Raw genomic sequence first — 27,156 nt, 5'->3', positions numbered from 1 at the left:
AAAAAGATGCTCGTGCGTCTGGGAAAAGGACAAGTTGCTCACATGTCATTCCAGGATGCTAGTGAATGGATGGGAAAAATGCTCAGATTTTGCTCTAGAATGCCAATATTTGTCGGTGGTGTCAGAAGTGGGACTCTTAGTTACCATCCAGGGTGTATCAAGTTTTGTCAATCTCATTCAAATATGGAAATAGTGTGCTGTCGCTGTCTGAAGAGATGGTATGGAAGATTTTGTGAAAAAATAAATAAAAATGCTTGAATGTTTCGACTAGAACGACGTATCTGTGGTGTCAGAAGTGGGATGCCATCCATCCAGTCAGGTTGTAATGAGCTCAGTCACCTCTTTGAAACACAAAAGTAGCTCGACATAGCAGGCTGTCATTTTAGTGGTCAATACTATTTTGGTGTCAGAAGTGGCACATCAGAAACACATTATTTCAAGCAATGAAGGAGTTATTTTTGAAAAACCCCCAAAGTGACTTAAACTTCTTAAACGCAGATATTGTGCTAATTTTCTTCTACTAAAAGGCTGTATTTGGCACTGGTGTCAGAAGTGGGATACTGGGATAGCAATGGGGTTGGAATCACCTCAGTCACTCATGTAAGACATCACTAAAGGGCAAAGGTCGTGTGACAGGCCTTGATGTGGTTTGTTGTATGTGATCTGGCTCCTCCTTGGTGTCAGAAGTGGCACAGTTAGCTAAAATAAATGAATAAATAAGTAAAATTCTTTAACTGACATGTCAGCAACTCCTTTGTTTTCAAGGTGTCAACTCTGTACAAATGACACACTGGTGTCAGAAGTGGGACGCATGTCTGACAAATAAACCCTATCGCTGTATTTTAGCCAAGATTATGCTGTAGATTTCCAAATAATTGCCTTGGAACGATCCCACCTTTTGAAAGACGAGACGGGCATTCTGAGCTCAGAGTTCAAAGCAAACATGGTGAAGCAGCATTTAGCTGTTACGCTGCAAATGGAACCAACTGTGGAATCAGCCCCAAATGTAAAATTGCCTCAAATTTCCGATTACCTTTGAGCGTGTTTGCAATATTTAGGAGACCCTCCACCATCTTTCCTCTTGCTTCCCTATGATTAGGCCCCAGCCGGTGGTGGACAACAAACCGTCCTGTCCTTCTCCTCTGCCTCTTTTTTTTTTTTTTTTTTTGCGCATCCCTATCATTTGCTCTCCGCCTGCCGGGAGACACAATTAGGGAGGCGGCCGCGTCTGTCCGCGACCTCCCCCGTGGAGAGGGAAAGCGGTGGAGGAGAAAGGAGAACATACAAAGCGTGTCCTCTGGGAAAAGGGAAGAGAAAGAGAGAGAAGTGTCGCGTTTCACTGCACGGACGTCCCAACTGGGACACACGCCAGGAACACCTGTTGAATCAAATTTGACCACCGGAGCCAATTAGCATGTTTGTATACAAAATTCATGCAAAAGTGAGAAAGATCCCACGCCTACAGGGATTAGCCTCGATTTCTATGTCATCACTGCACTGTTAGCTTGTTAGCTTCAGCTGGATCGATTTCATTTCAAAGGTTATTATAGTTAACGAAAAACAATTACAATTAAAAAAAAAAACATTCTGAAAATAAAATTGAAAGTGCTTTTTAAATGAACAAAATTAGATTAAATAAGATTATTTGTTGATAAATTGATTAATCTTGATACTACTATCTGCTTTCTTGGGGATGACAGACATCTGAGAATAGTTACTGTTGAGGATTTACTCAATTTTAAGTTAATCGTGGTCTCTAAACGAATAATCGATAATCAAAATAGTTGTCAAGGAATTTGATAATTATATCCCATCCATCCATAAATATATCCATTGGGGCTGGTTCTGAAATATTGATATATCGATATCAAAACAATATTCCTTTTCATAGCCCAATATTGATTCATAAAACCATGAATCGATACTTTTAGTACAGTTTTTCCCACCCTTAAATTACTGTGCCAATAGGGCCCGACCGATTAATCGGCCGCCGATTACAATTGGCCGATGATTGGCCATCAAACATCAGCCAAAACAATTGGCCAATTGAGCTAAACGGCCGATTATTTGCCCCTTAAAACGTTATCGAAGAAAGCCGAAGTTTCCGACGCGGTGAAAATATCCTGAATGCACCATTTTGCTTGCGTAGCATTAGTAACTAGCAAGTTTGCCGCGTATGCTATTCTGGTTATTCTGTTGTTTCTTTAATGACACCGCAGTTGGCGTTAACTGTAAAACTAAATACACAACGTTAAGAATTACATCCACTGTATATTTAAATACAAACCACGCTTTGTTTTTAAAGCATCGCTAGCCTAGCTCTAACAGGAAGTTAGCAAATGCTAATGGGAAGTTAGCATCGACGTCGGGAGTGTTTTTCCTTCAAATAATGAATCGAATCGGGCCCTTCATAATCGAATCAAATCGATTTTGGAAATCTGAATCGATACCCAGCCCTAAATATGGATACAGTCAATACATAAATGAATACAAAATGCATGATAGATAATCCTTGTCAAAACCAAATAATACCACAATTGGCATTTTGACCAGTTCTAAATACCGCTAAGTACTCCTTAGCAATGATAGTATATATATTTTATGCAATAGTGGTCATATTTCTTGGGGGATGATTCCTTTCTGGCACGGCATGCGCGGCTATGATGCAGCAGTCTATTAGTCTGAAAGGTTCTGAACTTCCAAGTGCCCTCTCCTTCTCGGGCTTTTTCATATTCTTATGGAATCAGAGGCAAAATGCTTCATCCGGAGACACTCCAGCTCCCACGCGTCAATATCACTCGCCAAAAAAGGTGACCTCATCGTTGCAATGGCCCAAAAAAAAAGTGCTTCAGTTTGGAGCTCACCACCAATTGGGAGGGTAAAATAAGCTTTCTTTCGCTGTTATATTTATTTCTATAAATTTTTAGGTGACTGCGAATAGTGGTAAAATGTGACTGCAGTATTAACATACAGCTTGTTAACAAACATCAGCTGAGGCTATTTTTAACCAGGATTAAGCCTCCGTCAAAAAAAGTCTCCCGAGTTTTGAACCCGCGTACCACGCGAGAATATGATGCCAACGTCTAGCGACAAATCTATGATGAGATGAAGACTTGAGTCGTAAGCTATGCGAAATCAAGACTACTCAAGATTAAAGCCTCGCTCGTTAAGGCTTTCATCTCAAGAAAACTACAAGACTGAGAACGATTCCAACCACGTATACTTAAGACACAACTTGATATCCAGTAAGTCCTCCTCGGCAGTAGTTGGCGCTATATAGCGCCAGTTTGACATTGTGATATTACTGGAACATAGCTAACATAATAGATAATACTATGTGGAGTTTGTTCTACAGCTGGTGTGTCCATGCTAGGTGGCTGTGTCTGTTTTTAGCAATGCTAGCTACGTTAGCTATCACAACGAGTGGTTCTTAAATTGAGGTCCTTCTTCCACAACATCTGTTAGACCTCCGAGAATGGTTAACCTAGCAACACGTAGAAAATAGCAGGTAAAGTAACAGTTAGCCAGCTAGCTTGTAGCCTGATGCCAGTGGTACCGTTGTGTACATTTGAGTTGAAAAGAGAATAATTCTGAATCACATTCCCGAACAAAAACAAGACGGCAGTCATTTAATACTTCTTTCGGTCCGAGTTCGCTGACCGAACCACACACAAAATAGTTGTAAGTCTCCAGGTTTTTATATGCCTTCATTTGGCTAGCTGTGTAGTACGATGTCTGGAGGACGAGGTCGTTCGTGATGTCGATTGCCTCCACACCAGGCAAATCCGACATGAGTTAGCGCCAACTAGTGCCGAGGAGGACTTACACGATGTCAGCTTTTTTTTTTGTTTTTGTTTTGTTTCACTGAAAAAAGCTGAGATTAATCGTTACTTACAAAAGAACTTACCAATAATCCCTGACGTTCCTTCATTGCCCTCCTTGGCGGGAATCAAGCCCCGCTATGGATGTGTATGCATGGCAACAGTGTTGCCAAGGAAGCAGCTAAGAATAACTCTTGTTTTTTGGGGGGCTGGAAGTCTTGTAAAAAAAAAAAGAAAATTCACAAGGAACCTTTGTGGGAGCCGTTAATGACTTTGTATTCTGGCCCCTCTGACAGTTCATTTGAATGAAAAGCAGTTCTGTCAATTTGCATAATGATCCTCTTGGAAAGCAAAGTGCACAACACTGACGGAGGGAATCAATCAGGGCTAATTATGATATCACAAAGTCATTTGGCTTTTATGTAAATACGCCCGTGTTTATGCGGGAGGCGGGGTCACGTCAGGGGACAAAAAAAAAGTTTGAGGACACAAAGTAAACAAAAATTGCAGAAATTTGCATTGCAGTATGTGGGTGAAGTCTTAGATCAGAGTTGTAAAAACAGCCGGAAGAATTGAAATATGACACGGCGAGCGGCTAAATGTCACGTCGCAAGCGGTTTACCTGCTGGGACCTGATGACTTCATCAACCGGAATGTCAAAGTGGTTGCGAGGGAATTGTGCAATAAACATGCTTCTTCTAGATGGCGAATATAGAGCAATTGATTAAAAATCAATCCGAGGGTTACATGGGCGCAACAGAGGGGTGACTTGTAAACCGCTGAGTCAGGAATACCAGCCGAGGATGGATCTTGTCGTCATCAAGTGTTCCCAGTGTGGATTTCAATTTCACAGTTTTTTACATTTCAGCGCTCTTTTGTCTTAAAAGGAGTTACCAACTTACCGAACATAAACTGTAAACTACAACTTGGAAATTCCCGTGGATATCCTGAACGGGACTACTGACTCTTGCAAGTCCGAATGCCATATGTGCTTTATGCCGAGCCAGCCTTGTCCTGCAGAACTATTTCAATCCATGTCGTCAATGATTTTTGATGTTGTAATTACAAATCAGTACGTAAGGTATAAAATACATCTTAATTGGGGGATTTTAGTTTGAAATTTTGATGTTTTGTCCATTGAGGCACTTACTCGCTAATGCGAGCACACATTGAGTTCCTCCACATATTGACTCGCTTCACAAGCATATTACAATCCCCTTCATTAGTGTAGATTTTAAACATAGAAGGGCCGAAATCCCTAATAAAAATTGAACTGCACTAAAAAACTAGCCACCAGAGGGTGCTAGAATTGCACAAATAGAAATCAACCCGAACTTTTTTAACAGATTTTTAGCTTTTAAATATCGTGACCATGCCGACGGCAATATTGTGGCAGTTTTAATATCGCGATATCGCCGTTGTCGTTACATCACTAGTCGCTCGTATCTCAAGGCACAGCTTTTAACATTGAGGCACATACAGACGGTGGTGGGTATGTGGGGGTGGGTGTGCTTTTGGACGGCAATAAAGTGAAGGTGACCTTGCGTTTGGCCCCGCTTGATAAGCCATAATGTCGTTTTTTTTTTTTTTTTATGTGATGCCGCGTTCTCCGAGGGGCCTCTGCTGCGGCTCTGAACGCCTGATCAATACACTAAATCACGGCGTCTCATTATAGCTCTCCTGGGCTTGTGCGTGTCTCCAGTTTGTTTGTGTGTGCGTGTGTTTTATGAGGTGTGCGAACGCGCATTTCGCGTGCTTCCGTGCATATTTTACGTTTATCCGCGGCGCTATTATTCGCTCGTTGCGAAGCTCATCAAGAAGGCATCAAATTAAGGAGATTTGTCCGGCCTGACATTTGCAGACACTCACCTGTCTTGACACCTTGGGATGTTTTTTGTTTTCTTTCATATACACGCTAATATTATATCACCCTACAATCAAAAATAAAACATAAAAAAAACAAAAAAAACTATCTTCTCCATTTCAGACAAAGTAGCGGTGCACGTAGCTCGCAGCGTCTTAAGAATGCCGAGAAAATCCAAATCTGGCCGTTAATCTGCTTGAGCTCCTCCGTCGGCAGATGTTGGAGAGACTCTGCGGGGATCACGGGTCAGCAAAAATAAACAGACACGGGGGCGGGATGGGTGGCAATAAGATGGAAATGGAACCTCATTTGCGTTGTTGACATCATCTTTTCTGCCCTTGCCGCCACCTTGCCCCAATCGTCCCCCGTCACTTGTCTTCAATCCACAGTCACCATCTGGGCACAAAGACACGCATTCATTCATGCTGTTGAAATGTTGACGTTCTGTCAGTTCCACAAGCTTGATTTAGATCTTTCCACCCAGTTAACGTGTCGATCTGTGAAATTTTTTCTAGATTTGGCCCCTCAAAATGGCCTCTATGTTTCACAGGCTACAGCTTCTCTGTTGTTTCTTGTGAGTCTCCTCAGGCTGAATACTATACATGCCTTTTTTTGTGTCGGCTGCTATTTTTTCTCGTGGGGGGCTTTTACTGGGGTAGTCTTATGTTGCAATGCAGCGTGCGGTCTCTCCTTCCTATCTAATCTACACTTCAATTGAGTCCAGATTAGATTGTTTAATCAGAGTTGGCACATTGTCTGCTGGCTGATAAACTGGCCCACTTCACTGCAGCTGCTGACAGGGACATCAGATAAGACAATGGTCAATCACAAACACCCCAAAACGGCGTCCGATCGAAAGGACAAATTGACAAATTGACCTTTCGAAACGCGAGCGCCCACCTGCATGTCGACATGGTGGTTGTAAAGTGGGAAATACGTCTGATGCCCGCAGAGTTCGGAATCTTGTGTCGTCAAAGGAGCATGCGCCAGTATTTGGATGCGGTCTGAGGAGGCATTTATGAAACTGTCACTCTACCGGGTCCAACTCCAAGGACCGGCGTTATAATAGTTTGGCATTTTTTATGATAGTTAGTTTTTAATTTGTGTTGACTTTTTCATTGTAATTAGTTCTTGTTAGTTTTTACTTTTTTTTCTAAAAATGCTTAGATTTTATTTTGTTTTGAATGGTTATAGTATTAATTTTAGTTTGTGTTTTTTTTTTGTTTTTTTTTTAATACGGTTATTTCTTGTGTGCCAAGTATTATAATATAGTATCAGGGTTATTATAGTTGTGGAATTTTAATTTTAGTTTTTTTGATTTTGTTTTGAGTTTTGTTTTGTTTTGTTTTAAATTTAGTAAGCTATTAGTTTTCAGGGTGGTTCTGTTGTTTTTTTTTATTAGTTTTAGTTATTTAACTCATTTGCTCCCAATAACGTATAAATACATTTTTTTTTTTAGTTTTAAGTGCGCCAAAGACGTATTTATACATTGGGTTTTATTTTTCTTATGCTAGAACATACAGAAGGCTTTAATGCAGCCTCTCAACAGCAAAGAACAGTTGCAGAAATGGTAGTTATTACACAAACGGCCAGCAGGTGGCAGTAGAGCCATGTTGAAAAAAAGCTCAATTACCGTACTCACAATTTTAAATAGATTTGTGAAAATTGATGAAACATAGCTAAAACTAAAATTAGCTAAAACGGAAACAGAGAAATATATTTTTTTCCTAATGAAAGAAGAGACTTTAATCTTTCTTTTGATATGTTCCATATTTTTATATCCATAGAACACAATATTCTGTGGGCCTTGCAAAATCTGTCAAAATCCAGTAACACAGCCGGGAGCAAACGGGATTGCTTCTGTGAAAATGGCTGGGCGCGAATGTTAATAAATGCTTACTGTTAGTTAGTTTCAGTATTAGTTTATTTATTTATTTTTTATTTATTTTTTTAAATGTGTATTACTTGTGCGCAATACTGTATTTAAAAAAAACATCATGCGAGCGACATCATCTGAAGGTGCTTTTCTATTGGCTGCTGCTAGATGATGTCACTTCTGTGTGACACACTTTCAAACGTCCTTATTCCGGTTCATGTCAAAATAAATGTATTTAAAATCACATGTATAATCATCCCTAAAGGCTCATGCGTTAAATTATTAATTACCAAAGACTAAAACGAAGGACATTTTTGCTATCATTATAGTTAGCATTTTATGTTATAAAATGTAGCTTGTTCGTTTTCGTTTTTTAAAAGCATTTTCGTTTTTATTTTATTTTGTGAACAAATTTGTTTTTTGAATTTTAATTTTAGTTTTGTCGTTGGTTTTAGTTAACCAAAATAACCTTGTATAGCATGCACAGAAAAGTAGAGCCCCTGTTGTGCACATAGTGGTCAATTTCTTTCTGTAAACACTCTCCACATCCTCCAATCTTCTCAAATTTTACACGATGGGCGTTGCAATTGGACATAGTCGTGTTGTTTTAATGAAATTGTCAATTCTTATCAAGGTATTGGAAGCCATAAAGCTTACATTTTTGCGGAGATTCCCCACTGGCATCTCCCACACTGGCGACACACTCATCTAAGTGAAAGCCTGCACTGGATTCGAGTTATTATTTCATAGGCAATAAAAGTGATAGGTGCACAAAATGGCTTTTTCCTTCGGCACACATACACGCGCACATTTATATATAAGAGCGCCCACACATCCAGTATATGGATGATCTCCTTCCTAGTAATACCTCCTTTTGATAACGGGCCGTGGTGTGACATTCGCTTTCTGTTCATGGCAAACAAAGCGTACAGAAGGATTGTGTTGAGTCGAATGGGCTCCACAGAAAGACGGGGCTGCTGTAAATGATTGAGTCGGCAAGTTTAAGGGATGAATGTACCCATCGTATGCACTCCCCCATGAATGAATGAGGAAGCTTCTTCCTCACATTCTTCCAAACAAACCTCTTAAAATAAGCGTCAAAGATAGTACTCTGTTATTGTTTTGTTCCGAAACTGAAAGTACAGTATTGTATGCTCTCCCTCAATTCTACAAATGAGGGAAATTAAGTCGTGTTTCTCACATCGTTCTAATTAACTCGCTTAATTGAGAGCATAATTGGAAATACTGTTCTTGTCCTTAATGTGTTTCACGGACAGATATACCTGTATGCACTCCCTATACTGAATGAACAAGGGAAATGTCAAGTTTCTCACATCTTTTCTAACCAATCCCCCAAAAAACGTTTTTATCATTGTGTTTCAGGGTTGCATGTACCGTATGCACTCCTTGTATATTCATCATTTTTAGTAGCATTAGGCTGTACACCGTATGTACTCCCTTTGAAGGAATTAGCTCAAATTACATCGTTCTCTCACCTCCCCCCTCAAAACACAACTCGTTTATCATCCTTAATTTCATGACTGTATGCACTCCCTCCAGTGCAACAAGAGGCATTGGTAAGTTCTGTTTTATATACACACTTATATTAAAGATAGTGAAGGAATTGTGTTATGAGCATAACTCAGACACGTGATAATACATGACTTAATTCCTCTCATTCCTTTAGTGGAGGGAGTGCATACGGTACATTCATCCCTAGAAACGCATAAAGGATAATAAAGAAGTTGGGTCAATCAGAGGTAATGTGAGAAAACATGCATGAGCGTCGGAGGAAATGAGCTTGTAACGACATGCGCGCTAACACATCAAAGGTGACAAAGGACACGAGTCAGCACATTTTCTCTGCTCTCATTTCACTTCCTGTGTACGTTTCGGGAGGAGGCAGCCGGGGGAGGGAGCTGGGCGTGGGAGGACGGAACAGCGGGAATGCCTGCACTGCATGCGCTCCATGTTTGGTACCTTTTAAGCAGCACACACACACACTTGCCAAAGACTTGCCAAAGCATTTGTGGCATTTTGTTGTGCCTGGATGAGCTCGACTGGTGGAAAGTCAAATTTGTCTTGCTTGTCCCTTTGGGGCCACCTTACATTCCATTGTGTCGGATCAAAATGGCACTTTTAATGCATGTGTTGCAATTTGGATTCTTTTGTCAAATTATGATCACAATAATGCAAACTAAATTACTAGCCACATTTTTGCTTAAATTCAAATCATGGAGAGGATCACAACTTCTCAGTAAGAAACGCGACTTGTGAATTTTTCTAGATTTTGTTTTGTGTTTTGATATATGAGCAAAATTATAAATTATTATATTGCACTTAGGGATGTAATGATAAGGGCGATATCGTGATATCAAAACTGCCACAATATCGTCGTCGTTGTCATGTTCCCAATATTTAAAAGGAACACATCTGTTTAAAAAAAAAATAAAAAATCAGGTTCCATTTGTGCAGTTCTAGCACCCTCTGGTGGCTAATTTTTTTAGTGCAATTTAATTTTCATTCGGGATCTTTTGGCCCTTTTATGTTTAAAGGGATACTTGACACATTGAACAATTTTCAGCAGTGAAAAGTTAATATTTTGTCCAGAATGAATTTGATATCTTCATTATTTTTCATGTACAATTAATACCTTTAAAAAGTAATTTTTCTACTTGCTGTCGACTTATGATGACATCACCTGTGCTGAGGAAGTAGGTAATGGCCAATCATGGGTCACCTGTTTTCTGGGTTTGGTCAGTAAACTGAGCCATGATTGGTCTTTACTTACTTCCTCGGCACATGTGATGTCATCATCAGTCGACAGCAGTGCCTCAATATTGTTATTGATATTGTAGGTGGTTTATATGCATTGCCGTTATGTAGAAAAGAACAATATTGTGCTTTTTTTTTTTTTTTGGTACGAGTTTTTTTTTTTTTTTTTTCCCCATTAATCAGTTATCAGAATTGTATCCTGCTAAACATCGGACTTTGCAACTCCCTCAAAAAATTCATATCAATCAAGCCCTAATCTCTCTTCTCTTCCCTTTAAATGTTGCCCACTTTGGCCCCGCCCCCCAAGGTTACGGCACTGTGGCTGTGCTGAATCCAAACAATTTCGGCGAAGCAACAATAACAAGCCTTGTGCGACATTAAACCACCCTCAAACATCTGCGCTACTCAAAACACCTTTATCTCTTGTTATGAGCAGCACTCACTTTTTTATCTCCTTGCGTGTACGTGTGCGCTCCCTCTTCTGCGCATTGGGGTGGGATGAGGAGATTTAAGTCAGGTTATCTCACATCCATCTGTTTGACCCTCTTAATACAATTCCTTTGTTAACGTTAATGTGGATCAGGGACGAATTCACCGTATGCGCTCCCTCCTCTTTAAATACATGAGGGAAATTAAGTCGTGGTTTTCTCTCATTGTTCTAATTGACTTTAATACAAAAAGCCATCACCGACTGTTGTTATTGTTGCAATGTTTTTTTTCTTAAGGAATGTAATAACCCTTGAAGCAGCAGATATTTATACAACATCTGTGGAGAAACACATGTAGACAGACAATATAATAAATCGCAATTATTTACATTCTGTTGAATTATGTCCATACTGTTTGTTTTTTATCAAGTACAATATCATAGAGTGCTATTTTTCTTATTTAAAAACAAACCACTTTTGTTTTTATGTGGTGGTGGTGGGCGACATTAGAACAGATTAACATAATTTCTATTGATTTCAAGCGCCACAGTACTTCGTAATGGCACAAGCAAGTGTTTCTCGTTCCAATGCTAATTGGAAGAGATCGATGATTTCCTGTGCTGTATGCTCTCCCTTAATTGGCCATTTGTCTTTGATCACAAGCATCTTTTCAAGGGGTCACAAGGGTCGCGTCCTGGATGTACAGACCAAGGGGGAGGGGGAAAGCCGATTCGGCTTAATTAAGACATAAGAATGAAGCAGTGGCTGTGTGCGTGTTAGTCGCGCACATGACTGCGCGAGTGCTTCAAATGCTGCAACCCATCCTTCTACTACCGCCTCCAGTTTGGCCCAAAGGCATCCACATGTTTCCATGTCGCCCCGCTTTGCTTTATTTCCCAGCGACAGCACACGTAAGGAAGGCAAGGCAAGGCAGCTGTAGTTATGTAGCACATTTCAGACACAAGGCAACACAATGTACTTCACACAAGCAACACATTAACAGAAGACGTTAAAAACATTTCAAAGTAAAGAACTAAAAATAGGTTTTTAAGATTGCATAGAGAAAAAGTTTTGAATAACCTCGATCTAAAAGCATTTACACTCTGGGCTAATTTCATTTAGATTGGCAGCTTATTACATTTGCGTGCAGCATAACAGCTGAATGCTGCTTCACCATGTTTGCTTTAACTCTAGGAAGGAGTGCAAGCACATGCAGCACACGCTGCAGCATGTCACTGATTGAAATTTTTAGAATTCTAATATATTTTCTCATTAAAACAAAACAAAACAAGCAAATGTGGTAAAAGGGCAATCATTAATGACAAGACACCTTCCTGTATGCGCTCCCTAGCGGAATATTCGACTCCATCTCATAATGCCCAGTAACGTATGCAAAGCTTGCCCGCCGTCCTCGTTCAATCCGTTGACAGTGTGCAAAAGGGATTTTCACGACGAGTCCATTAGAAGTGGCCCCGCTGTGTGCGCCTGTGACTGGACTTAATGAAAGCGAATCAATATGATGTGACATTCATTACGGGGGTGCGCAGGAGGGTGGGGTGCCCTCAGAGGGTGGTGCGTGTGAGTTGGGTTGCATAGTTTGTATGCTGTTCTAATGTTTCCTTCCAATTTATTGCCATCTGACTTCAGTGCATTGTCAGAGTTGGCGCACCCCTACCTGATTCGCCTCAACCCCAAAATCCACCCCAAAAATAGTCAAAACACACCCCTTTAGCCGATAGCAACATTGCTTTACATCATGCATTGGCCTTTCCTTAACTGTTTTAAGCTGCACACCTACTTCAGAACCCCAACAAATTTTGTGCACCCCTATCCGAGGCACGGCAACCCTAATCGGTCCCAAAAATCCAAACTAACCCCCCCAGTCTTCCCTGCCCCAAATCAAAACAAAGCTCATGTAGCTTATACTGAAATTGATTTTATGGCTTTTCCAAAAAATTTGAAGCAACACACCCCCTTTTGACACCCCTAAAGAGTTGGCGCACCACTATACAAAGCACCACAACTCCCCATAAAATCCAAACAAACCCCATCTACCATAATAATGACTAAAATTTTCCATCATTAAAGATTTTCCCAATTTTTTTAAGCGACACACCCGCTTCAACACAAAATTGGTGCACCTCTATCTTGGGCAACTCCTTCTAATCAAAGCGTAACTTCGGTAGTCTGAACATCCATTCCCAAGTAGTTTAACTCACACACCCCCTTTAGAACCCCAAGAAATTTGCCACAGCACTATCACATAATGCATTTGCAACAATGAGACTGGAGCCTAATGTGATGCAATGACATATCATGTAACTTCCTTGGTATGGCCACAAACACATCCGAGGCATCACTTAGTGAGGCATTAGCCTAATGTGCTTCAGTGGGAAGGCACCGCAGTGGCGACTAACATCTTGCGGGTGGTGTCGTTAAACTTGAAATGGGTGCGCGGTCGGAGACAACCACACACTTGTCTCTCCCACCAGACACATTCTGGACGATTCACAAGGGGAAGTGAAAAACCGCATTTACTGTGGTTGTGCCACCTAGTGGATAAATTGGTGCGTTACACCTTTTAGTCACCATCCAAACCTTGGACAAAAAATTGAATTAGTTTTATGAAGGTGGTGCGCAGGGAGTACTATGAAATAAAATCAATGTACTTAAACTAAACTGGCTTTTGTTTGGTTGTTTTTGGCATGTTGAGAGGTTGTTGTGACTCCAACAGAGGTGTGCCAATTGATGTGTTGAAGGGGTGCGCAGCTTAGTTTTTTTCTAAGGTTGTTGTATGACTTAAAATAACATACACTGAATTGGGTTTATTTTGATTTGTTTTAGCGGGAAGAGTTGGGTTGTCAGAGATGGGGGTGCGTCAAATCTGTTGAAAGGTTCGATGGGGGTGCACAGCTTAAGATTTTTTGGCAAAGTTTGCTATTTGTCCTTCAATGTTTCTGTATGCACACTGGCTGTGTTGTGTTCTTGGTAATACTGGCATTAAAGTTTTAATCTCATGCACCCCTTGGTCCCAGGGGTGCGCACCCCACAGGGAATGTGCTTGTGAATTCTACATCACAGAGTCATTACAGTTATTGCCAAACCAATAAAGTCATCATTCAAAGAAAAATATTTCTTTTCAAAACCAAACAAGTCCACGTCACCGGGGAATCATTTGTTACAACCTGAAAGCGATTTAGCCATCGCGTTAATGGAGATATAATTCACCGCCAATTCCATGCGCACCTCTTTTTTTTATGCTGTTTTCTCTCTGTGGCTCATGGGGGATTATTAGGCTTTTAAAGGCGTTCAACTTCCTTGAGGCCTTCGTCCATCGACGTGATAAAAATGATTCATGACCGCATTAAAAGTGCGGCGAAGGCTTGTTAGGTCGGCACAAAAATACACGAGCAGCTGACGTGTATCATAATGTCGCAGTGTGTTCAACTTCGGGGGAGAAAGAAAAAAAAAAGTTGGAGCTGCGGCGGTAAGTTGGGGATTTGAAAGTTACCCCCTGCGGTTTAAGGCTATTTTGTGGAAGTGTCGCTGGCTAATTCCTGGCTGCTTTGTGGGCTCACAAGCTGGTTTTAGCCGGCTTTAGGAGTCACTCACACAACTTTACAAAGGAAGTTAGGATCGACTTTTTCAACATACTCGCAGAGTTAGCGCACCACTATCCAACGCACTGCAAACCCCTGCTCACCAAATAAAAAAAAACACATCCAAATGTAGCCCATTTAGTAGTTGGCTATGCTGATTTTTTTTTATTCATTCATTTTTCCTTTCAGACAAATCATTGTGACAGTTTCAACATAATTTTACAGCCTTTATCAAAACTTCTTAAGATGCGCACCACCTTTTGCAAAGTCGACGCATCCCAGTGAGAATATAATCAAACAAAGCTTGTTAGGCAAGTAGCGAAATTGATTTTATGTCATACAAAAGAACGCTTTAAGCTACAGAACCCCTTTATCACACCGACAGTTGGTGCACCTCTTTTCCAGGAACCACAATGCAAAAAGGAAAAAAAAAAAACTTTCCAAAACTTTTTTTTTATAGCCGTGCGCCCCCTTTCACACACATGAAAGGTTTGGTATACCCCACTCCCTCTCAACTCAAATTCCAGCCCACCAAAAAAAACATCCCAATATAGCATAGAGCTCCATTGACATCAAAGAACAGCCTTTCTCAAACATTTTAGACCGCGCACCCCCTTCAACAAACAAATTTGACAACACAATCCCATTTCCATCCCAAAAAAAAACAGTTTAGCCCAAAAAGCCTATTTATGAATGGCCTTTCCCAAACTTTAACGCACCCTGTTCAACAGAGTTGGTGCACCCCTATCCAAAGCAGCGTAATTATTGCCAAAGCAATACTTGTCTTTGCTTATAGCTCCTTTCTCATTCCTGAAACTTTTTAAGCTTGCACCCCTTCAGCACAAAAACTGAAAATCTACATAAATTACGTTTAGCATTTAGTTACACCAATTTTACCGCAGTTTCAAGCCGTGTACCCCCTTTGACACACTGACAAAGCCGACGCAGCAATTTCTCTCCAACCCAACCCCACCTCCACCCAAAACCACAAACGAATCCCATTTAGCACAAAACTGTTTTCACTTGATTGAACACCAAACTTTTGAAGCCACGCACCCCCTTATCAGCAAACTTTTCCACCCCTTTGTAACATCACTGGTAGCAAGACTATTTTCCCCCATGTTTCGGTTTGCTGTGCCAATCATCTGTTGCTGCTCCTCCGGTGCCAGCGTGGCTCATGCATTTATTCATGCACACACATCACTGATAGAAGGAGGGCGGGAAGGATCTCATTAGCAAAGAAAGCAGCTTGTCTTAGGCGGTAAACAGAGTTGGCTTCATATTCTCTCCCTCAAACACCCCCATTTTTTCCCCCTCCACAGGGAGACGCCAGAAAAGTGCGTTTGTGGTTCAGCGACTGTCGTCAAGTTTTGAAAGGGGCAAACTTTTGAAAAGAGGAAAAAGTCAAAATTGTCATGTAGATTTTTAAGATGTCAGCAGATATCCTACGGCGCACCCCTGTAGTTTAGCATATGGCTAAATTGATTCGAAGTTATATAATTGCCTTTCTCAGAACACAAACTTTTTCTTCTTTTCGTAAAATTTTTAAGTCTCACAAACATAGGCCTATTAGCATATGGCTACATTGATTTTACGTCAGCGTTTTGAAGCTGTGCGCCTTCTTCAAAAACACCAAATAAGTTGACTGGATATATGTGAGCAGATATGAGCAAAAAAAAGGGAAGGATAGCTTACACACTACCCACTTCTACCCCCACCTACACCACCACCACCTCATCCCGCGTGTCCTGATACCATCATCCATCTGCGCCGGGAGGATGTGAAAAATGGAGTGCCAGGAGGAAGAGGAGGAGGAAGACCCGTACGTGTGCGGCGCTTTCCTGAAATTTACTCTGAATGTGAATGACTCGGCTGTCACTGATAAAAACCGAAGGGGGTGGGTGAAAGCTTTGCACACACGCACACGCTCACACGCACACATTGCCGCATTGTCATGGCGACATCTCGAGACAAACGTCTTACCTGCCTAAGCCACACCCTTGAAACGCAGATGAGCGTCTAGAATATTTTGGTTGAACTTGAAATTGTTCCACTTTTGGGATGTTTCCAGAACATTTTAGTTGAACTCGTAATTGTTCCACTTTAGGGGCATTTCCAAAACATTTTGGCTGAACTCCAAATTGTTCCACTTTAGAGGCTTTTCCAAAACATTTTGGCTTAGTGACAGCTAAGGCTGTTTGAAAGTGCTATATAAATAAATATGACTTGACTTGACTTGACTTGACTTGACTTGACTTGACTTGACTTGACTTGACTTGACTCCCAGTTGTTCCACTTTTGGGGTATTTCCAGAGTATTTTGGTTAAACTTTTAATTGTTCTACTTTTGCAGCGTTTCCTGAAAACTTAGGTTGAAGTCCAGATGGGCTGTGTTTCCGGAATATTTTGGCATACAGAACATTTTGAATTCCAAATTGTTCTTTTTCTTTTTCCACAAGTCATTTTGCTTTCAGAACTCTTTGATTAAAATCCAAATTGAGCATTCCCAGAACATTTTAATTTCCAGCACATTTAGGTTGAAGTCTAAATTGTTCTACATTTAAGACAACCCCAAAACATTTTTTGCCTCCCATAATTTGTTGCTATAAGTTCCTTTTCTATAGCTGTTGTCACATTTTATGGCATATTTGTCCCGGGAAAGTGATTGAACTTCAAATTGTTCTTCCACTTTTGCCCACATTATTCCTTGTCCCTACAATTTCTCTTTCATGTTCTACAGTTATCATCCTGTTTCTGAGGTATTGTTTTTTTTCGTTCTACTTACGCAGCGTTTCCGCCACATGTTGGTTGAACTGGGGCGAAAAAGTGCTAAGTCAGCAAAGGAAACTTTATTTGCACGGCTGTTGGTCCCCAGATAGAGTATAACGTGCGCCGGAGACATTTGAGAGGGCTATATGACAGGATATACAGCAACATCGCTATAACCATCGATTGAGCGGCTTTAAATATCCATCGATATCACAACCGCACGGTTAAATTTCTCTCAGGAGGGCGACAGCCGGAATGGCCTCGCTGGCATATACAAGTTGAGCATTTATTGGTTAGCTTAGCATCGCTCTCATGAATCTTTTAAGCTGTCCCGAGTGCTTTTATTGTGCTGTACGCAATGTGGCGAGTGCAACACACTGTGGTCAGCACATCGCTCACATCCTGTTAGCATCATGTTCATGTATAAAACAGTTCTTCACTTTTTTTCTTTTTTTTATTAACTGAAATGTTTCTGCACAGTTTTATGAGTAATTCTAGTGCAGTTGTTTACAGTTGGAAAAAAATATGACAACATATTGTGTAAGACAAATAATGGTTCCTACTAAGGCATATTTTCCATGAAGACGTTTGACGGTGTTAAAAAAAAAAAAAGTTCTGTATGAGGAAAGGCCTGTGCAGTTATGATAGTTTATGGACCCCGCGTCAATTTATTAAAGCCATGACGCCGTGTTGTTGACATGGCCGCGTTGCCTGGCATGTCTGCGCCCAAGAAAAGATGTTCATAAATATTTCATAAGAGCCTGCTCAGCTTCCTGCTTGTGCCCACAAACAAAATATTTCTCGGTTATCATTTGAATAATACGAAACTTATATTTATGGCTTTGAACGATATGTTTATAAAAGTATTCAGAGAAAAGCAGGCCACACAAAGTTTTCCAGTGAGCTAGAAAGAAACATGATTGTAAGAAGATAAGAGTGGGATTATTGATTGAGAAAATGTGTCGATTGTTACTAGGTAGTGATTTGTGTTGTTAACATCCATCCAACCATTTTCTTAACCGAGCAAGACAAATTTACCAACTTCAAAGGTAGCTGCAAACCCATAACAGGTTAAGAGTCAGCCCATGAATTTGTACCCCACTGGCACAGCTGATTGGATTTCTTTTGTATGTGATACCCTCCTAACTCTGCTTAGCCAGACGGACTCTTAAGTAAGTCATTTATTTCATCTCATGCTGTCGCAAATTGTCCCTGTTTCTAAGAATTAACTCAGACGGATCAATGTTGTAGTCTTTTCGTTTCGGGTGCTTTATGAAGTCAATTATGTGGTCCCTTTTTGCTGCTTCTCTGTGGCTTTCTGGACAAGCTGCCTTGTTGAGTCCCAATTTCCAGTTTAACCCTTTGTGTAACCCCCAAATTCATAGCAACATTAGGCTAGATTAATGAAGGGAGCCGGGGTGGTCCATGAATTTACGGCGGTAATTCGTTGGTTTAACAGTACTTTGTTAATGGGGTCACCAAACTGCCAGATGATGAAATAGCATGCACCACGCACACACACGCGCGCAGGGATCGATGCACATTACCATAAGCCGTAATCGTCTGGATTGATTCTGCAGCCAAAAAAAAAAAACATAATCACTGCTGAGAAACGGCTTCATCGATGCAACACAAATTGAGGACTTACCGAGAGTTGTCTTTCTAGTTGATTCCTGGCAAGACAAAGGAGAGATCTGCTTAAGTCGATCCACAAGTTTTCCATCTTTGGAGGTAGTATCAGAAGCTTTATAACAGGCCCAAAGTCATCCTGTATATTTACAGTTTTCAGAGGTAGTATAAGAGACATAACGCAATGGTCAAAGTCTGGTGTCTGTAGTAGAATCAGAGCCATAACAGCTTGGCAGCAGGATCAGAGACGCAACATATTCAAAGTTGACTCGGAGCCTTGGAGGTAGCATCAGAGGAACGTGATTGAATTCAACTGGCAAATTTAGTACCTCAGGACACAATACAGTTTGATTGCACCTGTGAATTTACTTGATGACTGATTTCAAAATCCCAGTCAGAGCCTAGAACTGTAATGACCCAAAAAAATCCCGGCTTTGATGGAAGTATCAGAAACAAATAATAAATATCAAATATGATGGGTACTCAACCCATAAATTTGCCAGCTTCAGAGGTACAATCAGAGGCATATTTAGGTCAAAGTCCACCACTAAATTCACCTGCTTCTGAGGTAGTATCAAAGGCATAATACAGTCAAAGTCAATCTGTAAATTTGTCGGCATCAGTTGTAGTATTAGAGGCATGAAGAGGTGAAAGTTGACTTGCAATTATTTTGGCAAAGGCATAACAGGGTCATAACCTGAGGTAGTCGGTAGTCTCGAGTAATGGTCTGAAGTTGTTTGCATTCCTTTCGTGTAAGTCAACCAGGTGTCATGACTGACTGCGTCTCCCCTGCCATCCATCTTAAAAACACGACGTTGTAGCTCTTAGCTGATAATCGGTTTTCCCTCATCAGCATTCAGTGAGTGACAACCTATCCTCACCTGCATCATGACACCCCTGTCGTTTGCTTTACATCTGTGTTGCGTAACGCGAGGGATTGAGTCCAAAACAAATGTGCCGGTGCTGAACTTTTCAGACAGCATTGGGCCGCTGCCAGACAGGAGAGAATGGCTGTTCAAAGCCCCTTGGCTTTTTGTACCAGGTCACTGTTTCCTGTGAATAGCACTTAGATGGAATGGGGTTGGGGTTCGAAGTGCAAACACAATTTGCCGTGTTCGGGATCACATGGTCGAAGTCAACCAGAAAACATGCCAGGTATGATGATAGTATCAGAGGCATAACAGTTGAAGTTATTTCTCATGAGGAGGTAGTGTCAGAGAGGTCGGAGGTCAGTCAATAAATTTATCAGAGTTGGGCATTCAATATTGACGAATGACGGATTTGACATGACATTTTGTTGACGATTGACAGGAAAGTTCTAAAAATTGCCAAACTTAGCAATGATGGAAGTAGTCTTTCGTCCATCAACGTAATCGTCAATCCGTCAATGACGGACGTTCCATTTTGGTGACGGATTGATGATTGACGGATGCCTACTTCAAATGACGGAAACATTGACGGACGCTCATTTTGCTGCGCAATCAACAAATGACGGATTGACGGTTCGGCTTGAAATATTGACGGATTGACGATGACAGAAGTGTGTCCTAACTATTAACGATTGCCAAATGACGGACGCTCAAAATTCATTCACCTCTGAAATTTAGAAGCTTCTCAGTTGTCATTTATTTTGTCCACACTTGGTTGTGTTCTGTATAAAAGTCATATTAATGCCTGTTCCCTATCTGTGTGAAAGAATGGCTTGAGAAGGACTTCTCAGACCAAGCACTTTTCATTCCTTTCAACAGTTGCTAAGACGACGTCTTCACAAACTGATACCGTAAAGCTTCTCTCGGACAAAAACCTTTTCTTATCTTTAGATCCGTGGGAAAAAGAATCTGAGCCACGCCGACAGAAGCATTCTGAGGAACTTTTATTATAATCTGAGATTTTGGTGCAGGGCAACTGGAGATAAACACATTCTCAATTTAATTACACTCAAATGTAATTTTTTACAGCCAGCAGGTGGTGCAAAAATTCAATGCACATAGGCCAAAAATAGATTTGTGCCCTCCTTAGACTGTAATTTAAATGTGATTATGATCACTATACGCTGCATTTATTTGAGCCTTAATGACTTTAGTTTCTTACTGAGGTCTTACCTTAACAGGCACATTAATCCACATTCATATACAACACTTGCCGTGTTTTATATTCATTTTGCATACAAGCGGGCTCATTGTGATTCAGCAGCTCGCCTCCGGTGCCACTTGCGCTCAGACCTTCACTCACTCTTTTGATTCACGTCATTTATTTCGTGCCTCTTTTATTTTGTTTATGCAGATCTACTGTGCCCAATGGAAATCACCTGAGTCACTTTTGTACCTGAGCCATAATATGCAATTTGAAGCACACTCCATGTCAACTCTAAACTTTATTTAACTTTTGACATTGAATATTATGTTGTTGCGTTTAATAACCACGATAGCGATTGACAGTTGTTATTCAAAATTCAATCTGCAAATGTATTGAGTTTAGAAGGTCGCATGTAAAGCGCAAGCATTAATGTGCTATTCCGTATGTCTTGTTTTTCCCGCAGATTCTGGCCATCATATCCATCCTGTTCATCGTCCTCTCCACCATTGCGCTGTCCCTCAACACTTTACCAGACCTTCAGGATAAGGACGAGTTTGGCAATGCCAACGACAACCCTCAGCTGGCGCACGTGGAGGCCGTTTGCATCGCCTGGTTCACCATGGAGTACCTGCTGCGCTTCCTCTCCTCACCCAAAAAGTGGAAGTTCTTCAAGGGTCCGCTCAATGTCATTGACCTGCTGGCCATCCTGCCCTACTACGTCACCATTTTCCTGACCGAGTCCAACAAGAGCGTGCTCAAGTTCCAGAACGTGAGGCGCGTGGTGCAGATCTTCCGGATCATGAGGATACTGAGGATCCTCAAGTTGGCCAGGCACTCCACGGGGCTACAATCTCTGGGGTTCACGTTGAGACGGAGCTACAACGAGCTGGGGTTACTCATTTTGTTCCTCGCCATGGGCATCATGATCTTCTCCAGCTTGGTCTTCTTTGCCGAGAAAGACGAAGACGCCACCAAGTTCACCAGTATCCCCGCCTCGTTCTGGTGGGCCACCATCACCATGACCACAGTGGGCTATGGGGACATTTACCCGCAGACATTACCCGGCAAGATCGTCGGGGGGCTCTGCTGCATCGCAGGGGTGCTGGTCATCGCCCTGCCCATTCCGATCATTGTCAATAACTTCTCTGAGTTCTACAAGGAGCAGAAGAGGCAAGAGAAGGCCATCAAGAGGCGGGAGGCGTTGGAGAGGGCCAAGCGCAACGGCAGCATCGTCTCCATGAACCTCAAGGACGCCTTTGCCCGGAGTATGGAGCTCATGGACATCGTGGTGGAGAAAGGTGATGATAAAACCACCCTGGACAACCATCTGTCACCCAACCGCTGGGGAGGCTCCACCAGGTCGGCAACCTCAGAAACCAACCTCAGGTCGCCGGATAAGAAGACCCTGGAGAACGCGGTGGCCGCGCCAAATTCCCCGCACAAGATCACCACCACTGGGAGTCCGCGGTGGACGAGCAAAACCCCGCAGCACCTCAACGTCCAGAAGCTGGAGGAGATGTACAACCAGATGACCAAGTCCCAGTCCTTCACCAACCTCCACACGGCAAGCTCCATGAGCACGCTGAGCACCACCATTGCCGGCCCGGGCTCACCGAAGAGGTCTCAAAGCCCCGAAAGCACGCTCAGGGAAGAGCTGGAGATGAAGGCGGTGGATGGCGCCAAGACCAGACACCTCCAGGTGCCGTCGCCTCTCCACGTGACCGCGGTTAAGCTTTCTTCGGACGACGTTCTCAAAGACGGCTTTTATCAACCCGTTAACCGGGGTGACGGCGCCGAACTCCAAATAGAGGAAGGTGAGAGTTTCAACAGCGCGGTGGAGAACATACAGAAATCTCTCCGCGGGAGCAACCCTCTTCGGATTAAAGTGGGAAAGACGTCCGCCGAGGGCCCGCCCACGCCGCCCAGCACCACGTCTCCTGGAGACATCAGCTCCAGCATCTTGGAGGAAGAGTCGCCAGATGGGGAGACGTCGCCTCTGATGGCCAGCTCGGAAGCTCTCATCCAGGCCGCGGAGGAGGACGATGACGACGGGGCGGAGGAGGCCGGCCCGTTGGTGGACACCCCACCCGGTGACGAGGGCCCGTCCTCGGACAACCACCCGATGGAGGTGGCCGGCGCGACCGGCGTGCCCCGGTCGCCCAAGACCACGACGCAAAACTGTAACCAGGGCGACGGGGAGGCCGAGCAAAACGGACACAAAGCGGAGAACCACATTTTCACGTCCGACATCCACCTGATACCCGGGGACAGCGGGCTCTCGCCCACCTGCGAGACCAGCATGTGACGATCAGATTTTTCTGCATGGCATGGCAAGTCCCTTTTACTCGCGTCGTCGTGTACTGCCCCAACAAGAGACCACTGTCCAGAAGGAATCTGTCCACTGGTGGAAACACTTTCCCTTTGTACATAAAAGACAACCTCCTTTTCAATTGCACAGATAAACTGATCTGTAAATAAGCATGCATTTAGAAAAAGAACAAGACTCATCTTTGACGGTGCTTTGTTTGCTTTGTAAATACTCGGACATGAAAGGCAATGACAATGCACGCGACAAAAAAATAAATAAAAAAAGAAGACGGTACCGTTGTCAGCAATGTGCAAACTGGGGCAGGACAACCATTGTAGCGACCTATTTATTAAAATTAACATATCAATCATTACCTTTTGTGTAAAATGCAAAATGTTGCTGTCATGATCCTGTAATTTGTGTGTGTCTGACTATGTACGTATGTAAAAAAAATTAAGTTTAAGTTCCGGTTTTTAATCACCGAATTAACAAAACAGCACTCCGGTGATTGGGGGGGGAACAAAAAAAGATCATCGTAATTGTAATGGACACATCAGTTTCGGAGAACTTGTGCCCACTCTTTAGCACATCTATCTATAAAAAAATAAAATAAAAAAATAACCGCTTATGATACAAATAATGGAAATTAAAAATAGTCATAGCCTCAGTCAAATAAGCTGAATGATGTAAAACAAAAATTTGGTCCAAGTTTTTCACACAACAAAAACATCAGGACACTTGTAGCCATATGCATCCTTTTATTGACAGACATAAATCATGTACTCTCCATGTATTTACCTTTAAAAGTTATTGTTATATTAAAAAAAACAAAAAAAACATTGTTAAAGTAGTCCTAGGGTGGTTGTAGGATTTCAATCAATTCTAATAATTCAACAGTAGGTTTAGAGCAATAAAAAGCAATTATTATGAAGACTATTTATAAGTTACAACACATATATTCTTTAAAATGTTAATGAATCTAGTTTTGGAATTTCGGGATAAATATTCCATCAGATATCAATGGACCAAATCAAGCACACAGATAAGCTTGTGTCTCATAAACTAATATACGACATGTAATTTTAGCGGTGTAGCTATAGTTTTAAATAACCCTCCTGTTTATGTGACAGGTCAGATTGACCCAGTTGTTCTGCTTGGCTTCATAATGAAACATTAACAATTATTATTGGAATCCCCAACCAAACACCCCCCCCCCCCCCCCCCCCGCCCACCCCCCGTCCTCCCTTTTTTTTAACCCAAGAACTTATGTTCCAGAGAAGCAAACATAACAGGAGGGTTATCTAAATGTTAAATTTTAAGCTTCGTAATAAATGCGTTCATCTTTTGTGTGTGTAAGCAAATTTAATTTATTGTGTTGTTTTTGTTTTGTTTACATTGACAGAGAACATCTCTTGTTGCCTTTGAATTCCAATTTATGGCTGGAATATTTTTTGGGGACACGTGGCTGTGTGTACAAAATGCATGTTTGTATTTGTATTTATTTTTAATTTATTTCAGATTGTCCGTCTGTCTCTTGTCATGAACACACAGGAGAAGAAAGAGAGAGAGGTGTGCAGAAAGTACAATATATATTGTATAATATGATGTGTATTATATAATATATACAATATACTGCGTCGACTACTGCAAAAGCTATGCAGGCCAAAAATTGTGGCACTTCATTTTCTTCTGTCTATGGAGGACTTGTACAGACAGACAAAAAAAATTATTTTTCCAATGTTCTATCTTTAATATGAGGCAAAAACAGTATTACACAAACACGTAAAATGAATTTCACAACAATGCAATTGAAAATTTGGTGGTAATTTTATTTTTGCTTTTTAATATGGTACGGCTTGCATATGCAGGTGCATCTTGATATGTACATTGTCGTGAAAATGTATTTCGGAAGTTCTACTCTAAAAGTGAAACTCATTGACTACAAGTGAAATTTAGTTTTTGTTACATTATTGTTATATTTTTTTACTCACGCACCTGCCACAAAATTCCAACAATTTGTATGTTTAGCCCTATAATCAAATTTTATCTTATTCTCACAGCAAAATTCTGTAAACAACCAACAAAGCATTGCTTTAAGAACAGCCCACTAGCTTGAAATGTTAATGACATGCTAACTGTTAGCATTGATATATGTGGATTTAGAAAGTTTTAAGTAACAGCAATTTTAACAAAATAGGTTGAAATGTATGCGTATGTACATGTAGTCGGAAAATATATAAATAATCACAGGCATATATTGTTTATCCTTTACCAAAAAAAAAAAAAAGACTAATATTCCAGCATTTTACTGAGTCACATATAGAAGTCTTCTTCTTCTTTAGTATCTACATGACAGTATAATACTGCCTCCCGGTGGTCAAGGCAGGAACAGCATCACAATGAAATGACTTGCACCATGAAAAGTTTATGAAACAAGTTAAATGAATCTGTGCAACATACGAGTTTCACTTTTTGATGAGAACTACTGAAATGCATTTATTATGATTTATTGACTGTATATGTCCTGTCAGGCACGTCAAAAATGCCAGACAAGAATCCAAATCGGGACAAATAATAATTCAAAAACGGCCACACTCCATTTTTTGAGGAGAATGATTCTATTTTTTCTAAAAATATATATATATGTAATTTAAAAAAAAAAAAAAAGTCTCAGAATGGAGCACGACCACAGTGTGGACGCGCCTTTTCATAAACATTTATGAGAAGGTGGCTGTTCATTTTTGTGTAGTTAATAAAATATATCTATATATCTAACACTTATAGAGAGACAGAGAGAGAGAGACACTGTACAGATAAAGTCTAATTTTATAGCAGAAATCAGGTCTTTATGTAATGGACACAGTTAACGCTATTGAGTTCTCAGGTTTTCTAAAACTATCTGGATGTTTTTTTGTCTTTGCTTCTCCCTCCTTTTACCATCAAAGAAATCCACATTCATCCCCTTTGAAAACAGTGGAGTAGCGTGGGTTGTCCTTTTGTCCCTTTAGGGCCACCGGCATGTAATGTAGCAACCGTGTCACTTTTGTGTGGCACAAACGTCATGTAAACATCACCTAAAAAAATAAATAAATAAAATCGGACATTGCTGCTGACAACTGGGGGTGAGAAACAAGAAGGGATTTGAAGTGATGTTTTTAAGCCGTCCATTGCTAGGAAATGCTGATTTTAAAACGTCATTGGAACCGTTTGTCTTAAGGTTTTGCGCACCCACTCACCAAAATTTTGATGGTGCATAGCACGAGGGTAATAATTACATCTCTGAAATGTAGGTTTTCCAATTATGACATCACAACTTCTACAATATTTTTTTGTTATAAAATATTGCACAATGCGCACCCCAAAATTTTATAGGAAACAGGCCACAAGAGGGTGCTCAAGCCATCATCATGATGGCTTAAGACAAAAAGTGAACAACTCATCTAAACTTTTCCAATGCAAAACACTATTTTTGGGAGAGGTATTTTTTTTTTTTTTTTGGTCCCTTTTGGGCCACTGTACCTTGGACAGCCCACGCTACAGGCCTCTCACAGTGACATTACCATGGAGGATTATTATTGTACATAGCTTATATCTTTTATTTTCTCTGAGAGAATGGCTCCCGATCACAAACACACACATACAGTTTCTGTACAAAGTGACATCTTTGTATGCATGTTGTAGTTCATAGGATAATGTGGCCACAGAACACTTTGTTGTCATGTCTCCATGTTCCCTCCCAACAACACCAAGTCTATTAGTATATGCAGAATAACAAATAAATGTACATATAACAACTGGTGTTTGGATGCATCCTCCGCTTTTCAAATATCTGACTGTTTTTAACTTTTTGAGTCTGACCAAAGCCACACCCATCAAATATTGCCATTTGTAATAACCATGAGATTATGAAAGTGCACAGAGTAGCTCTAGCTGTGCTCAGCTAGCATTAGCACTGTAAACATGTCGACGTTAGCAATTTTGCCATAACACAAAATGTATAACTCAAAAATTA

General features: G+C 41.1%; 1 protein-coding gene across 5 annotated transcripts in view; it reads left to right on the top strand.

The window, feature by feature from the left end:
* Positions 1-24,327, top strand: part of kcnb2b (potassium voltage-gated channel subfamily B member 2b) — a 118,013-nt gene extending 93,686 nt beyond the window's left edge. For all 5 annotated transcript variants that reach the window (XM_077508818.1, XM_077508819.1, XM_077508821.1 and 2 more), the window contains one exon: positions 21,300-24,327. In XM_077508818.1, coding sequence (XP_077364944.1) covers positions 21,300-23,141 — 1,842 coding nt within the window. In that variant the 3' untranslated portion in view covers positions 23,142-24,327. The remainder of the gene's footprint in view (positions 1-21,299) is intronic.
* The last annotated feature ends 2,829 nt before the right edge of the window (positions 24,328-27,156 follow it).

Source organism: Festucalex cinctus, chromosome 20 (genome assembly GCF_051991245.1).
Source record: "Festucalex cinctus isolate MCC-2025b chromosome 20, RoL_Fcin_1.0, whole genome shotgun sequence".
Taxonomy (NCBI): domain Eukaryota; kingdom Metazoa; phylum Chordata; class Actinopteri; order Syngnathiformes; family Syngnathidae; genus Festucalex; species Festucalex cinctus.
The sequence above is the reverse complement of the archived record's forward strand: the minus strand, read 5'-3'. Positions and strand labels throughout refer to the sequence as shown.